General features: G+C 45.0%; 1 protein-coding gene across 1 annotated transcript in view; it reads left to right on the top strand.

Moving 5' to 3' along the window:
• The window catches only part of LOC126210657 (mitogen-activated protein kinase kinase kinase 10-like), a 696,141-nt gene that overhangs the window by 500,384 nt on the left and 177,806 nt on the right, over positions 1-17,951 (top strand). The window contains exon 2 of the mRNA XM_049939988.1: positions 3,856-4,036. Coding sequence (XP_049795945.1) covers positions 3,856-4,036 — 181 coding nt within the window. The remainder of the gene's footprint in view (positions 1-3,855; positions 4,037-17,951) is intronic.

The raw sequence follows: 17,951 nt of genomic DNA, 5'->3' as shown, positions 1-17,951 counted from the left end.
AATAGTTTGTGATACTTTCTTACTAGTTTAATAAAAGTATATTATACAGGGTGAAGAAAAATTCGCGCACTCGGATGTCGCTGCGCGATTCCCCACGCACTGGCAATACAAAAACGTCTCTCGAAAAATTTCGTCCTGCGCATATTACGAGAAGTAAATGGACGTTAAAGATTGGCAATCTGGCAACACTGTAATCACATGTACGGTGACTATCTCCGTTAGCATATAGAGCAATGCTGTGCAGTTGGTGAAGTGGACAGAATTTTAGTTAGCATGCAGATGGTCGAGGGTTCGATTCTGCGTCGAGGCTTATTTGTCTTTATTTGCTGAATGTAGTCTCTGTGGTACGGTATCCGGCGTCTTAATCGTCTACAAAACAGTAGTAGTTACGTACTACGAACACAGAAACGGAAGTGCAAATCGTTTTCATTCGTCAGCTTTTAAAGAAGCCTTTTGCACGTCGTGGACGCTAATTCTTTCGTCAGTACCAGTGATTAAATTTCAACCGTGCTATAACTGTCGTGAAGCTCCTTGGTGTCTGTGCCTTCTTATACCGTGGTACTATTGGAATCTTGGGATGGGATTGGGCTAGTGCCTCGTGACTGCCTTCGATTTTAGATGTCCTCGGCCATTCCGCTTGGCAGTCGGAGAACAACCGTTTTCTGAGCATGAGTATCATATTTTTTACAGGGAGCAATACCGGCATCTCAGCATGGACTATCAAATATGATAGTTTGCTAGGACATCTATTTGTTCATTTCCGGGTATCCCAGAGTGGCCCTTCATCCATAGCATCTCGATGTTGCGAAAGTCCCTCTGCGTCCGAAACCCAACGTCGGCATTTCCTGCAGCTACGGGCTTCGTACAACTGTTATGATGGTTTCTAATCAGTTGTAGAGCTGGCGTAGTATCAGAGATAGTAACCTCTGTGTCTGCTGTGGACGTCTGTGCGAATATCGGAGCTTCCAAAATGGCAATCAGCTCGGCTGTCATGATACTGGAGTGTGGATCCAACTTGTAGAGATCTTGTCGTTTGCTTAGGGTACCCAGTAAGCGCTACCAGTACCTTCATTAGACTTTGACCCATCTGTATACACCTCGCGGGCATCGTCATAGTGAGACCGGAATTCCACTGATTTTGCGTTTGTTCTGATTTTGACCCGTTAAAGTGGTCCTGGAATCAGTCTACATAACCGACGTTTCGTATTGCTTATTGTAATGCGGTGTAGAAGGACTTTTCCATACCTCGTCTCTTAATGCCTGTATCTCCTCATATTCAGCCGCGACGGGTGGAAGTTGCTTATTTATCCAGTACGATGTCAATTCTCGGATCTTTCCGTCAAGGGACCCATATTCGTCGAAATAGAGCCACAGGAGCAATTTCTTGCAGAGGACTACTCGTTGCAGCTTTAACGGTGGTTCATTCGCTTCAACACGTAATACTTTGGTTGATGTTGACATGAACGTCCCAGTAACTATAAGCAAGGCTTTGTGCTGCACAGTATCAAGTTTTTTGGAGCGTGGTGTCTACCGCTGATCCGTAGCACATATGGCCGTAATCAAAATGTGTCCCTAGTAGGGACCGGTATAAAGTTACCGCTTCCAGCCGGTCAGAGCCCCACTGTACTCCAGTCGTGCTTTTTCACATCTAGTTACCATATGTCGGACGAATATGGCAGATTGCAAGTGTGTACTGGAACAGGACTCGAGCTTGCCTTTCGCGGGCAAGTGCCTAGCCAACTGAGCTATCTGACCCGACGCTCACAGCTTTACTTCCGCCAGTATCCCATTTCCTACCTTCCAAACTTCACAGAGGTTTTCCCGTGGCTTGCGGGAATAGCGTCCCGGAAGAAAGTATGTTACGAAGACATGGCTTAGCAGCAGTCTGGGTGCGTGTTTCCAGAACGAATTTTCGCTCAACAGCGGTGGCTCCGTCAACAAAGTCAGATATTCTACAGTGACGGTATTTCCAAACTGGTCTGTCGTTGAGAGATATGTGTTTGTCGCCAGGGTTGACAACATAAATATGTAGTGAAAAGTAAAGATGTAGAATGTTAGTAGCGTTCGTTTTACTTTATATTTTTGTTTGTTTGGATGAGACATCTGACTGGTTTGATGCAGCCCTCCAAGAATTCCTCTCCTGTGCTAATCTCTTTATCTCAGAGTAGCAACCTACGTCCTTAATTATTTGCTGGATGTATTTCAGTTTCTGTCTTTCTGTACAGTTTTTACCTCTACAGCTCCCTCTAGTACTATGAAAGTTATTCCGTGATGTCGTAACGCATGTTCTACCTTCCCGTCCCTCTTCTTGTCAGTATTTTCCGTATATTCGTTTGCTCGTCGATTCTGTGGAAAACCACCTCCTTTTTTACCTTGTCAGTCCACCTAATTTTCGTCTGTAGCACCACATCTCAAATGCTTCGATTCCACACTCTGTCTTTCACTACCACAGCATGCTGTGTTCCAGACGTACATTCTCAGAAACTTCTTCCTCTAATTAATGCCTGTGTTTGATAGTAGTAGGCTTCTCTTGACGAGAAATGCCCTTTTCGCCAATGTTAGTCTGCTTTTGATGTCCTCCTTGCTCCGACTGTCGTCTTTCTTCGATTTACACCCAATCCATATTCTATACTCATTAGACTGTTCATTCCATTCAGCAGATCCTGTAATTCTTATTCACTTTCACTGAGGTCAAACATTTATATCCCTTCACCTTGAATTTTAATCGCACTCCTGACCATTTTTTTTATTTCCACCATTGCTTCTTCGATGTACAGATTGAACAGTGGGGCCGTAAGAGTACCGGGTGATCAAAAAGTCAGTATAAATTTGAAAACTTAATACACCACAGAATAATGTAGATAGGTAAAAATTGACACACATGCTTGGAATTACATGGGGTTTTATTAGGACAAAAAAAAAAGCACCCCATATTGCTAGACGCGTGAAAGATCCCTTGCGCGCGTCGTTTGGTCGTGATCGTGTGCTCGGCCGCCACTTTCGTCATGCTTCGCCTCTCAGGTCCCCAGACCTCAGTCCGTGCCATTGTTGGCTTTGGGGTTACCTGAAGTCGCAAGTGTAGCGTGATCGACCATCTCTAGGGATGCTGAAAGACAACATCCGACGCCAATGCCTCACCATAACTCCGGACATGCTTTACAGTGCTGTTCACAACATTATTCCTCGACTACAGCTATTGTTGAGGAAGGGTGGTGGACATATTGAGCATTTCCTGTAAAGAACATCATCTTTGCTTTGTCTTACTTTGTTATGCTAATTATTGCTATTCTGATCAGATGAAGCGTCATCTGTCGGACATTTTTTGAACTTTTGTATTTTTTTGGTTCTAATAAAACTCCATGTCATTCCAAGCATGTGTGTCAATTTGTACCTCTCTACCTACATTATTCCGGTACAACCCTGTCTTACACACTTTTTAATGTGAACACTTAGCTTTTGGTCTACCACTCTCGATGCTCCCTCTTTGTCCTTGTACATATTGTACGTTACCCGTCTTTCCCTGTGGCTTGTCCATATTTTTTAAAAGGCTTTAGGAGGTTTCACATAAAAAATGTGGAGGCATTACTTTTCAGCACGCCCCCGTGTTACTGTGTTGAACCGTTAACGTAAGACTACAGTTCTTAATGAGTAGATTTTGACAAGATTTTAAAACTGGTCAACAATTACACGGAATACTGAAAACGAAGCTTGTGTTTCTCCTGGAAAACATTAGATAGGTAACCTGCCAGTCGGATCGGGTGGTGGTTTCTACTAAGTAGAAATATCCGATCTACTGTGTTTTTTTCTGCCTGGGCTGTGATGTAACGCCGTCGTTTTCTCTGGTGTGTCCCGCAGTGCTGCTGAGCGAGCCGATCGAGAACGACGAGCTGCAGTTCAAGACGCTCAAGATCACCGACTTCGGGCTGGCGCGCGAGGTGGACAAGACGACGCGCATGTCGGCGGCCGGCACGTACGCCTGGATGGCGCCCGAGGTCATCAAGACGTCCACCTTCTCCAAGGCCAGCGACGTCTGGAGGTGAGCCCCGCCAAGGCCGGCGCGCGCCACGCCGCTCCTCTCCTCTCCTCTCCTCTCCTCTCCACTCCTCTCCTCAGCCACTCCGCCCTCACCCGGCCTCCGCATAGCGCCCGCTTACCACCCTACCCTCCGACCGCCACCCTCCACGTCAAAAGTACTTCCGGGTGAAGTCGACAGCGGCCCTTTGACGTTGTCGTGCTCTGTTGTATTCATCAAATGAACTACAAGATGCAGAAATGGCATATCTAACAAATTTTATTATTTTTATTTTTTTTACCAACCGGTATTTGGAAAGTAATTCCGCATATGTACACGCTGTAACGTGGTTACTCTGGATGTTCATTATCTTGAAACATGCATGATGATCACATCTTGCCCCCTTTCTAACAGCCGTGTACCGCTAGTCTCTAGCGGAACGGAAGGTTCCAAATGATTGGAAAAGAGCACAGGTAGTCCCAGTCTTCAAGAAGTGTCGTCGAGCAGATGCGCAAAACTATAGACCTATATCTCTGACGTCGATCTGTTGTAGAATTTTAGAACATGTTTTTTGCTCGCGTATCATGTCGTTTCTGGAAACCCAGAATCTAATCTGTATGAATCAACATGGATTCCGGAAACAGCGATCGTGTTAGACCCAACTCGCTTTATTTGTTCGTGAGACCCAGAAAATATTAGATACAGGCTCCCAGGTAGATACCATTTTCCTTTACTTCCGGAAGGCGTCCGATACAGTTCCGCACTGTCGCCTGGCAAACAAAGTAACAGCCTACGGAATATCAGACCAGCTGCGTGGCTGGATTGAAGAGGTTTTAGCAAACAGAACACAGCATGTTGTTCTCAATGGAGAGACGTCTACAGACGTTGAAGTAACCTCTGGCGTGCCACAGGGGAGTGTTATGGGACCATTGCTTTTCACAATATATATAAATGACCTAGTAGATTGTGTCGGAAGTTCCGTGCGGCTTTTCGCGGATGATGCTGTAGTATACAGAGAAGCTGCAGCATTAGAAAATTGCAGTGAAATGCAGGAAGATCTGCAGCGGATAGGCTCTTGGTGCAGGGAGTGGCAACTGACCCTTAACATAGACAAATGCAATGTATTGCGAATACATAGAAAGAAGGATCCTTTATTGTATGATAGCGAAAAAAACATTGGTAGCAGTTACTTCTGTAAAATATCTGGGAGTATGCGTGCAGAACGATTTGAAGTGGAATGATCATATAAAATTAATTGTTGGTAAGGCGGGGACCAGGGTGGGATTCATTGGGAGAGTCCTTAGAAAATGTAGTCCATCAACAAAGGAGGTGGCTTACAAAACACTCGTTCGACCTATACTTGAGTATTGCTCATCAGTGTGGGATTCGTACCAGATCGGGTTGACGAAGGAGATAGAGAAGATCCAAAGAAGAGCGGCGCGTTTCGTCACAGGGTTATTTGGTAACCGTGATAGCGTTACGGAGATGTTTAGCAAAGTCAAGTGGCAGACTCTGCAAGAGAGGCGCTCTGCATCGCGGTGTAGCTTGCTGTCCAGGTTTCGAGAGGTGCGTTTGTGGATGAGGTATCGAATATATTGCTTCTCCCTACTTATACCTAACGAGGAGATCACGAATGTAAAATTAGAGAGATTCGAGTGCGCACGGAGGCTTTCCGGCAGTCGTTCTTCCCGCGAACCATACGCGACTGGAACAGGAAAGGGAGATAATGACAGTGGCACGTAAAGTGCCCTCCGCCACACACGGTTGGGTGGCTTGCGGAGTATAAATGTAGATGTAGATGTAGCACCTCTAACTACACTGAAGAGCCAAAGAATCTGGTACACCTGCCAAATATCGTGTAGCGCCCCCGTGAGCACGCACAAGTGCCGCAACACGACGTGGCATGGACTCGGTTAGTGTTAAAGTGGTGCAGCAGGGAATGGAAACCATGCAACCTGCAGGGCTGTCCATAAAGCCGTCAGAGTACGAAGGGGTGGAGATCTCTCCTGAACATCACGTTGTAAGGCAATAATATTCATGCCTGGGGAGTATGGTGGCCAGCGGAAGTGTTTAAACTCAGAAGAGAGTTCCTGGAGCCACTCTGTAACGATTCTGGACGTGAGGGGGTGTCGCATTGTCCTGCTGGAATTGCTCAAGTTCGTCTGTATGCACAGAGGACATGAATGGATGCAGGTGATCAGACAGGATGCTTACGTACGTGTCACCTGTCGGAGTCGTATCTAGACGTGTCAGAGGTCCCACATCGGCCGGCCGGTGTGGCCGTGCGGTTCTAGTCGCTTCAGTCCTATGCCGTCTCTGCGACAGTCACTTTGTTATCGGCAAATTTCAGAGTTGAATTTCCCGTCTAACTTGATCTTCTTTACTGCTTGCTCAGTGTACGGATTGAATAACATCCAGGACTGGCCACAATGCACTCTCAATCCCTCCTTAACCGGTGCTTTCCCTCCATGCCCTTCGATTCATAACTGCAGTACAAGTTGTGTGCAACCTTTCGCTCCGTGTATTTCACCCGTGCTTCCAGCAGAATTCCACAGAGTGCATTCCACTTTTTACTACCTAAAGCTTTCTCCAAATATACAAAAGTTACAAACATAGGTTTGTCTTTCTTTAACCTGTGTCTAAGGTAAGTCGTAACATCATTACTGCCTTAAATGTGTCTACATTTCTCCGGAACCCAAACTTATTTTCTGTGAAGTAAGTTTCTATCAGTTTTTCAGCGTCCTGTAAGTAACTCGTGTCAGTATTTTGCAAACATGACTTATGACTGAATGATAATATTCAGTTGTAGCAGCACAGGCCTTATTTGAACACGAATTGTTACATTCCTGTGAGGTCTGAGGGTATTTTGCCTGTTTCATGTTATCTTGAATACCAAAATTGTGCCGGCCGTGGTGGCCGAGCGGTTGTAGGCGCTTCAGTCCGGAACCGCGCGGCTGCTACGGTCGCAGGTATGAATCCTGCCTGGCATGGATGTGTGTGATATCCTTAGGTTAGTTAGGTTTAAGTAGTTCTAGGGGACTGATGACCTCAGATGTTAAGTCCCATAGTGCTCAGAGCCATTTGAACCTTTTTTTTTTTTTTTTTGGTCCCACATCACACCAACTGCACACGCCCCACATCATTACAGAGCCTCCACCAGCTTGAACAGTCCCCTGTTGACATGCAGGGTCCATGCATTCATGAGGTTGTCTCCATTCCCATACACATCCATCTGCTCGACACAATTTGGAAAGAGACTCGTCCGACCAGGCAACATCTTTCCAGTCATCATCAGTTCCAATGTCGGTGTTGACGGGCCCAGACGAGACGTAAAGCTTTGTGTCGTGCAGTGCTCAAGAATACACGAGTGGGCTTTCGGCTCCGAAAGCCCATATCGATGATGTTTAGTTGAATGTTTCGCACGCTGACACTTGTTGATGACCCAGCATTGATATCTGCAGCAATTTTCGGAAGGGTTGCACTTCTGTCACGTTGAACGATTCTCTTCAGTCGTCGTTGGTACCGTTCTTGCAGGATCTTTTTCCTGCCGCAGTGCGATGTCCGACATTTGTTGTTTCAGCGAATTCTTCATATTTACGGTACACTCGTGAAATGGTCGTACGGGAAAATCCCCACTTTATCCCTAATTCGGAGGTGCTGTGTCCTGTCGTCCGTGCGCCGACTACAACACCATGTTAAAACCTGCCATTGTAGCAGCAGTAACCGGTGTAACAACTGCGCCAGACACTTGTTGTCATATATAAGCTTTGCCGACCGCAGCGCCGTATTCTGCCTGTTTACATATCTCTGTATCTGAATACGCATGCCTATACCAGTTTCTTCGGCGCTTCAGTGACCGTGGTACCAGAAATGTTTTCGAGTCCCAAATACCTGTGTGTATATATGCAGACTGTAGCGACTAGTGAAAATTTGTGCCAAGGCCAGCATTCGAACCAGGGTCTCCTGCTTAGCAGGCAGATGCCTTAACCACTGCGCCACCCTGACGCAGTGGCTTTGCACAGTTGCACGAACTACTCTAGCACGCCTCCCTCTTCAATTAAAATCTAGATGATGTTTGACATTCATTTGAATAGAGGATCTATGCCTGAGTTTCACGCAGCATACCCCATTTTGTTCGATGCTAAGGTGGCATTCCAATTACGTTGGAGAGTCTTTGTAATGCTGTCCGAAATTACAATGAAATGAACACCCTTAGGTGCTTACAGGCGTTGACATACGTCAACGGGGACAGATGAAAATGTGTGCCCCGACCGGGACTCGAACCCGGGATCTCCTACGTACATGGCAGACGCTCTATCCATCTGAGCCACCGAGGACACAGAGGATAGCGCGACTGCAGGGCTTTATCTCTGGCACGCCTCCCGCGAAACCCACATTCTCAACGTATTGTCCCGCACTACATTCCTAGTGCCCCAGCCCACAAAATGGTTCAAATGGCTCTGAGCACTATGGGACTCAACTTCTGAGGTCATTAGTCCCCTAGAACTTAGAACTAGTTAAACCTAACTAACCTAAGGACATCACAAACATCCATGCCCGAGGCAGGATTCGAACCTGCGACCGTAGCGGTCTTGCGGTTCCAGACTGCAGCGCCTTTAACCGCACGGCCACTTCGGCCGGCGACCCCAGCCCACAGATACCATCTTAGTATATATATATATAGTTAAGGCTCACCGGCCACTTGACCGTCTTCTTCTTCTTCTGTGCGAATGCACAAACAGTGCCCGAACTCTTACGGGGATCGGCAACGCGCCGCGAGTAATGAGTATAATGGGCAGGGGCACTACGAATGTAGTGCGGGACAATACGTTGAGAATGTGGGTTTCGCGGGAGGCGTGCCAGAGATAAATTCCTGCAGTCGCGCTACCCTCTGTGTCCTCGCTGGCTCAGATCGGAACGAGAGGTCCTAGGTTGAAGTCTTCCGTCGAGTGAAAAGTTTGGTGTTAATTGAATCACAGGGGCGTTCCGGGTATGAGACGCTGAAAATGAAGAAGAATCCTGGAGCATATTGATCCTCTATGGACGGAATAGGGGGGAAACCCTCCCAACAGACCAGAAGACGACTCGGACGCTCGGCTACGGCAGTTGTAGGATCTTTCTTTGTAATGGAACAAAAATAAATCTCTAAATGCAATTTAAAAAAAAGTTGTAAAAATTAAAGAAATAAATGAATAAAACAACATCGACAAACCCACTACATCCCCTTCCTGATCCTTCGATCCTCGAACTCGAACACGTTGCTTGGGCGTGGCGGCGGGATGGCCAGGCTTCGGGTGTCGACCCCTGCCCTACCCGTCGTCCTGCTCCTGCAGCGGTAGGCTAGGATAAAAAAAAATGGATAGAGCGTCTGCCATGTAAGCAGGAGATCCCGAGTTCGAGTCCCGGTCGGGGCACACATTTTCATTTGTCCCTGTTGACGTATGTCAACGCCTGTAAGCAGCTAAGGGTGTTTATTTCATTTTAATTTCATTCTAACGAGCTGCATGATCACCGATGGTATATATATATATATATATATATATATATATATATATATATATAATGCTGTCCGAGTTTAGGAGGAATACCAATTGGGCTGAGACGTGAATGGGAATTTCGATCGAGGGGGAGGCGTGCTGGGGTAGTACTTGCCACTGTGTCAGGGTGGTCAGCGCGTCTGCCTAGTGACCCGAAGACCCAAGTTCGAATGCGGGGCGTGGTACAAATTTTCATTCATCGCTTCAGTCTGCATACATACATAATTTCTAGCACAGTTGTTATCTTTCTGGAAAGTAGGCAGTGTCGGCCATGTGACAGTGTATATTCACCGTGAAGGAATTTTGTAGCTTTTCGTTGGACTGCATTCAACAAAGCATTGAAAAGCAAAACTTGCAGCATCTAGTAGTATCGAGTGACGAATGTGCTGGACAAAACGGAAATCATCCACTGGTTTGTTTCCTGTTTAATACGGTTGATAACGATGTATTGGAAACCATAACCCACTATTTCCGTAGACGAGGTTCCTCTGTACCCTGTGCCAGGGTCTTTGGTGCTGTTAAACGCCTCATCAGGAAGAGTCACAGAATATACACAGTGGAAGAACGTTGTGAGCTTATGAAAAAGAGCAATGTCTCTAGACGTTTCTCAACCAAAGTGAATTCAGATAATATTCTACCTTCCAAGAAATGATGCCACAGGTTCTGTAAAAATGTGTCACACTCAGATGAGACACAAGGAAGTTGTACTGGATGGGTACATAAGTTCGTAGTGCTTTTCCGTAAGGTTAATGGACAGAACATATATACGTAACTCAGACTTTAGTCATGAATAACATATTCTCCCTCACTATTTACAACAGTCTGCCAGCGTTGATAGCTTTTCGATTTCGCGACTGTAGAAATCGCGTGGTTTTGAGGCGAAGAACTCGGCAAGCCATGTTGGAGCGCATTTTCATCCGTGAAAGAAGATTCAACCCAACTCCTGTATAGTGTTTTTGTCAGTCGAGCGTGCGTTGTCGTGGAGTAGATCACTTCACGCTGTCTTCCAAGTCGTCGTTCTGGGATTGTGCTTGCAAGACGTCGCAGTCGTTGACAATAAATGTCAGCGGTGATGGCTACACATCTGGGAAGCAATTCGTATCGCACCACACCGTCTCCAGATGCATTACATTACCTTTTGTGGATGCGCCCAGATCTTTGCAAGGGGACTTGCTCCTGTGTTGCAGTGATCACAGTTCATCACATTTTCCAGTTCATCACATTTTCCAGTTCATCACTTTTCCAGTTCATCACTTTTCCAGTTCATCACTTTTCCAGTTCATCACTTTTCCAGTTCATCACATTTTCCAATTCATCACATTTTCCAATTCATCACATTTTCCAATTCATCACATTTTCCAATTCATCACATTTGCCAATTCATCACATTTGCCAATTCATCACATTTGCCAATTCATCACATTTGCCAATTCATCACATTTGCCAATTCATCACAATTTACAATTCTCATGGTCACCGACGTAGGTCACTGTGGATTAATACATCTAAACGATCTTCATCAAACCGCGAAGGTTTTCCTGAACGTCTTCCTGAACGTAAGCCTCCTTAAAACAATACCATTTTCTTGCTGTGCTCCCTCCAATAGCATTATTCCCATGCACGGCCTGTATGTTTCAGGCTGACTGCAATGCTGCCACCCCTCTATTGAACTCAAGACAGAAGAATATGTCAAACATGTTCCGATTTCTCCACTTGGCACTCCATTTTCAAGCGACCACAGCTCCACTCACTATCTCCAAACGACAAAATGACTATATGCAACCTCAAATAGCAACAGTGAACTACAAATAAAAAATACAATCGATAAATAAACCCATAGCAACTGGAAAACCAACATGCAAAACAAAAACACTACGAACTCATGAACTACCCTAATATTTCTAAAGCCGGCCGCAGTGGCCGATCGGTTCTAGGCGCTCCAGTCCGGAACCGCACTGCTGCTACGGTCGCAGGTTCGAATCCTGCCTCGGGCATGGATGTGTGTGATGTCCTTAGGTTTAAGTAGTCCTAAGTCTAGGGGACTGATGACCTCAGATGTTGAGTCCCATAGTGCTCAGAGCCAATATTTCTAAAGAAAATAAAATTACTTTTCAGTTGTCCAAGTTGAAGCATATTGAATATTAATCGGATATGAAAGGGAGCTTCCTCCGTGAACCTTGCCGTTGGTGGGGAGGCTTGCGTGCCTCAGCGATACAGATGGCCGTACCGTAGGTGCAACCACAACGCAGGGGTATCTGTTGAGAGGCCAGACAAACGTGTGGTTCCTGAAGAGGGGCAGCAGCCTTTTCAGTAGTTGCGGGGGCAACAGTCTGGGTGATTGACTGATCTGGCCTTTTAACATTAACCAAAACTGCCTTGCTGTGCTGGTTCTGCGAACGGCTCAAAAATGGTTCAAATGGCTCTGAGCACTATGGGACTTAACACCTGAGGTCATCAGTCCCCTAGAACTTAGAACTACTTAAACCTAACTAACCTAAGGACATCACACACACCCATGCCCGAGGCAGGATTCGAACCTGCGACCGTAGCAGTCCCGCGGTTCCGGACTGCAGCGCCAGAACCGCTAGACCACCGCGGCCGGCAGTAATAGTTCATATGCCAACTAGCTCCGCAGATGACGAAGAGATTGAAGAAATGTTTGATGAGATAAAGGAATTATTCAGATAGTGTAGGGAAGACGAATATTTAACATTCATGGGGGACTGGAATTCGATATTAGGAAAAGGGAGAGAAGGAAAAGTAGTAGGTGAATATGGAATGGGGGGTAACGAATGAAAGAGGAAGCCGCCTGGTAGAATTTTCCACAGAGCATAACTTAATCATAGCTAACACTTGGTTCAAGAATCATGAAAAAGGTTGTATACGTGGAAGAATCCTGGAGATACTAGAAGGTACCAGATAGATTATATAATGATGAGACAGAGATTTAGGAACCAGGTTTTAAATTCTAAGACATTTCCAGGGGCAGATGTGGACTCTGACCACAATTTATTGGTTATGAACTAGATTAAAACTGAAGAAATTGCAAGAAGATGGGAATTTAAGGAGATGGGACCTGGATAAACTGAAAGAACCAGAGTAGAAAAGAGTGTCAGAGAGGACATTAGGGAACGGTTGACAAGAACGGGGCAAAGACCGTAGAAGAAGAATGGGTAGCTTTGAGAGATGGAATGGTGAAAGCAGCAGAGGATCAAGTAGTTAAAAAGACAAGCGCTAGTAGAAATCCTTGGGTAACAGAAGAGATATTGAATTTAATTGATGAAAGGAGAAAATATAAAAGTGCAGTAAATGAAGCAGGCAACAAGGAACACAAACGTCTCGAAAATGAGGTCGACAGGAAGTGCATAATGGCTAAGTAAGGATGGCTAGAGGATAAATGTAATGATGTAGAGGCATATATCCGTAGGGGTAAGATAGACACTGCCTACAGGAAAATTAAAGAGACCTTTGGAGAAAAGAGAACCACTTGCATGAAATCAAGACCTCAGATGGAAAACCTGTATAAAGCAAAGCAGGGAAAGCAGAAAGGGGCAAGGAGTATATAGAGGGTCTATACAGGGGCGATGTTCTGGAGGACAATATTATGGAAATGGAAGAGGATGTACATGAAGATGAAGATGAAATGGGAGATACGATACTGCGTGAAGAGTTTGACCGAGCACTGCAAGACCTTAGTCGAAACAAGGCCCCGGGAGTAGACAACATTCCATTAGAACTACTGACGGCCTTGGGAGAGCCATTCCTGACAAAACTCTACCATATGGTGAGCAAGATGTATGAAACAGGCGAAATTCCCTCAGACTTCAAGAAGAATATAATAATTCCAATCCCAAAGAAAGCAGGTGTTGACAGATGTTAAAATTACCGAACTATCAGTTTAATAAGCCACGGCTGCAAAATACTAACAAGAATTCCTTACAGACGAATGGGAAAACTGGTAGAAGCCGACCTCTGGGAAGATCAGTTTGGATTCCGCAGAAATGTTGGGACACGTGAGGCAATACTGACGCTACGACTTATCTTAGAAGCTAGATTAAGGAAAGGCAAACCTACGTTTCTAGCATTTGTAGACTTAGAAAAAGCTTTTGACATTCTTGACAGGAACACTCTTTCAAATTCTGAAGGTGGCTGGGGTCAAATAGAGGGAGCGAAAGGATATTTACAGTTTGTACAGAAACCAGATCGTTCAAATGGCTCTTAGCACTTTGGGACTTAACTTCTAAGGTTATCAGTCCGCTAGAACGTAGCACTACTTAAACGTAACTTACCTAACGACATCACACACATCCATGCCCGAGGCAGGATTCGAACCTGCGACCGTAGCGGTCGCGCGGTTCCAGACTGTAGCGCCTAGAACCGCTCGGCCATCCCGGCCGGCAAACCAGATGGCAGTTATAAGAGTCGAGGGGCATGAAAGGGAAGTAGTGGTTGGGAAGGGAGTGAGACAGGGTTGTAGCCTACCCCGATGTTATTCAATCTGTATACTGAGCAAGCAGTAAAGGAAACAAAAGAAAAATTCGGAGTAGGAATTGATAAAACTTGCTTCGACTAGGGTTGGGGTGAGCAGGAAGCACATTGCGTGCTATTAGTTGCGTGTTGATGGGCAGGAGGAATATGCTGCAGGCGACTTCATGCCGACAGTATCCGCTACAGCCATCCACCTCTATATCTGGAAACATCCAGGCAGCTTTTCAGCAAGCCGGAATAGAGAATGTTGTCACATTCTAAAATCAAAAATTCTTTTTTGGCTTCCCATTCTACTTTGTCCATGTTTGCACTCTGGGTGCCACAAATTAAGAAGCGCTTCATCTGTTTCGTACTTTTTATCAATTTTGTAGTTTTTGGAGCACCAATTCCCTTAACTAAATTATTCAGAACTAAAATTAGTTCTTATTGCCAATATAGTGTGTGAAACATTCATTGACCTTCACATAATCCCTCTTTAGGGCTTTATAAATTGCTTCACACATTTCTGCAATTATTTTGGTTAATGTGCTGTGTTGTAAACTAGAGTAGCTTTCTCCTATATCAAGAAATCGCAGTGTCACAGCTTGCGTGTATTCCGCGCATATAGCATTCCTCAAGAGAGTATAGTGTTCTGTAATATGAAGAGGCACCGTACTGAACAAATACATTCGTAAGTTATATATATAACTAGACGTCCTCCACTTGCAGCTCTCGTAACTAATTTTGCTGAATTCTTGTATTATCTGGACGTAATACCTACCGCTTCACCCAAGTATGCTTCCTTTTTTTTTCGCCGCTTTTCTTCCAAATCCACACACGATGCAATTGTGGTACTCGCAACTGCAAGTTGTTCTCCGCCATCTTGAAATTTGGCGAAAAATATGACGACAGTGTAATACCCGTTTTAAGAACCACGTCAAAGATCTTTGTTAAAGAAATTTGAAGAATACTTTGTCATATTTCTTCGTCAAAGAAATATGATATTGCAATACTGGCCTTACTCGCTCGACTGTGGAGTTCTTGAATACTAGCGACCATAAAAAGTATAAAAACACGCCTAAAATTTTCAAACTAGATTTGCTCGAAAACTGTTTAGAGCTGCGTCTTGCTGTTTACGTATGTTCAAGACCTAATCGTACCCTACACACCATGTCAGTGTGAATGAAATTGGGGAGGGTATGTTGGTACGGTCCCTTCTCGGCCTAAGCTGTGATGCGCCTGAGAGGTAGGAAACTAGGCGTTTGTCTCTGTAGGCTGCGTTCCGTACCTTATGGAAGACGCAGCATACACTTGAGGGGGTGAACTGCAACCGCAACTGCAACTGCACCGACAAAATTTCGGAGGTTGCTCAGCGATATTTCGTGACTATTTTGCTATAAGGGACCCGTGATCTTTGATGGCTCCTAACGTATGTACGTTCGTACTCTGTAAACTACTGTAAAAAGAGCACGGTAGAGGGTATTTCCCGTTGCAGCAGTTACTAGGGCTTCTGCCGTTCCACTCAGGTGTGAAGCGCGGGAAGCATGATGTCTTAAACGCGTCTGTGCGCGCTGTCATTAGTCTGATCGCGTTCTTGCGATCCCTACAGGAGCGAAATTTGCAGGCCTGTGGTAGCTTCCGACTAGGGTTGCCCAGAAAGTAATGCACCGCATTTTTTTCTTCAACAGTTCTTTATTGAAAATAATGAGAATTACACCCACGAAAGAATGGTGTTTTATCTACACACACTATTTTTCCACGTAATCACCATCCCGTTCTGTGGCCTTCCTCCAGCGCGAAACAAGGGCGTGTATGCCCTGTCGGTAGCAATCCTTGTCCTGGTGGTGGAGCCAGTGCTCCACTGTCTGTATCACCTCCTCATAGCCCTCAAAACGTCTTTCAGAAATGGCATCCTTTAATGGCCCAAATAAGTGGAAGTCTGACGGCGCTAGGTCACGGCTATCAGGTGTGACAGCTGTGGATGGTGTCTCCGACCGCTGCAAATCGAGGAGCTCCGCCGAACCGCCTTCTGATGACCTCACCCTCCGTGCCCTGCAACTAACTGTACTTCTCATAACATGTAAGCTTACACGGCCGGCGTCTTCCTTAATTAAAACTTCCGGGCTGAATTGCCGTGGTTCATGAATAAAACTACTTCTTCCTAACGTTTCGTTGCCTACTGCGAGCAACATCTTCTGAGGTGACTCGGCGACTGGCTGCTAGGCGCTGGAGGTCCCGCTCATATAGAGCGCTCATCACGTGCTTTCGACTTTAAAACTATCTCTGGCTAGTCACATCTCTCTCGATTACAGGTAATCGATTCTCACTTCGTTGGTACAAAGTCGACCGCCATATCTTGTCTAGTTTTAATCCTTCTTCTTTTCTATTAAAATTATTTCCGTGCTTGTAGATCTCTATAGCTCCTCTATACATGCGAGTATAATAATGTGAGGTCCTAGCTATCACGTTTGTCTCACTAAATTTTATTTCGTGATCACAGTCCTTGAAAACGTGCTCCGCTACAGCTGATTTGTCAATTTTTCCCAGTCTACAGTTCCTTTTGTGTTCCGTTAGGCGGTTATTAACACTCCTTTTAGTCGTTCCAATATAAACCATGCCACAGCTACACGGAATTCTGTATACACCTGGGGTAGCTAAGGGGTGTCGTGCGTCTTTCACCGATCTTAAACTTTCACTAATTTTCTTGGTACGTCGAAAGATTGTCTGCACTTGAAACTTGGCCACAACTTTCCCCATACGGTCCGTGATGTTATGAATAAATGGAAGAAAAACTTTTTCAGCCGACGGTTGTTGTTGTCGTGTATTTTCGGACACTTTTCTTCTAGGGTGGAGTACTCGATCTATTTCATTGTCAGTGTACCCATTTCTCTTGAAAGCCGTTCGCAAATGGCTTAATTCATCTTGCAAATAAACTGGCTCACAGATGTTATTAGCACTGTCCACTTAAGTTTTTATGACTCTTCTCTTCTGCCTAGGATGAGGATTCGAATCTTTATGTAGGCAACGATCGGTGAGTGAGTCTTTCCTATATACCTTGTGCCCTAAAGTTCGATCTGCCTGTTTAATAACCAATACATCCAAGAAATTTAGTTGTCCATTGCTCTATTTCTCCATGGTGAGTTGTATCTTTGGATTGAAACTGTTTATGTGCACCAAAAAATCACTTCGTTCCTCTTCAGCATGATTCCATATCACAAAGGTGTCATCCACGTATCGATACCATTTCAGAGGGCTTTTTTTGGCCGACTGCAGCACTTGTTGTTCGAAAAATTCCATAAATAGGTTAGCAATAGCAGGGCTCAGAGGGCTACCCATGGCCACCCCATCAATTTGTTCATAAAATATGTCGAGGATAGACAATGTCGAAACAAAGCTATTATATCAGTACGAAGCATATCAGCTTTGTAAGAAACAGCTTCGTGAACAGGGACCATGGTGAACAGGGATAGTACATCGAAACTGACAAGGATGTCGCTTGGACTAACTATGATAACCCTCAGTTTTTCGATAAAATGCATGGAATTTTTAATATGAGTGTCAGTTTTACCTAAATACGGTTGCAACAACAAGAAGCAAGATATCTAGCCAGCTCTTGTGTAGGAGCCCCAATGGCACTTACTATCGGTCTCAATGGGCATTGGGCTTCTGTATCTTAGGTAACACGTACAGTCTAGGAGGGTAAACTTCAGTTTTGCAAAGGTATCTTTTATCTTCTGTGGGAATGGAAGAGCTTTTTATTAATCGCTGGGTAGGACTTAACACTTTCGTTGTAGGGTCCTTTTTCAGTTTTTTATAGGTGGTAAGATCTAAGAGGTCACTGATCTTTCTATGATAATCCTCACTCTTCAGCACGACAGCAGTAAGTACAATAATATTCCTGTCCTGTTACCTGTTGTTGAATGTAAGCAGCCTCT

Source organism: Schistocerca nitens, chromosome 10, assembly GCF_023898315.1.
Source record: "Schistocerca nitens isolate TAMUIC-IGC-003100 chromosome 10, iqSchNite1.1, whole genome shotgun sequence".
NCBI classification, from domain to species: Eukaryota; Metazoa; Arthropoda; class Insecta; order Orthoptera; family Acrididae; genus Schistocerca; species Schistocerca nitens.
The sequence above is the reverse complement of the archived record's forward strand: the minus strand, read 5'-3'. Positions and strand labels throughout refer to the sequence as shown.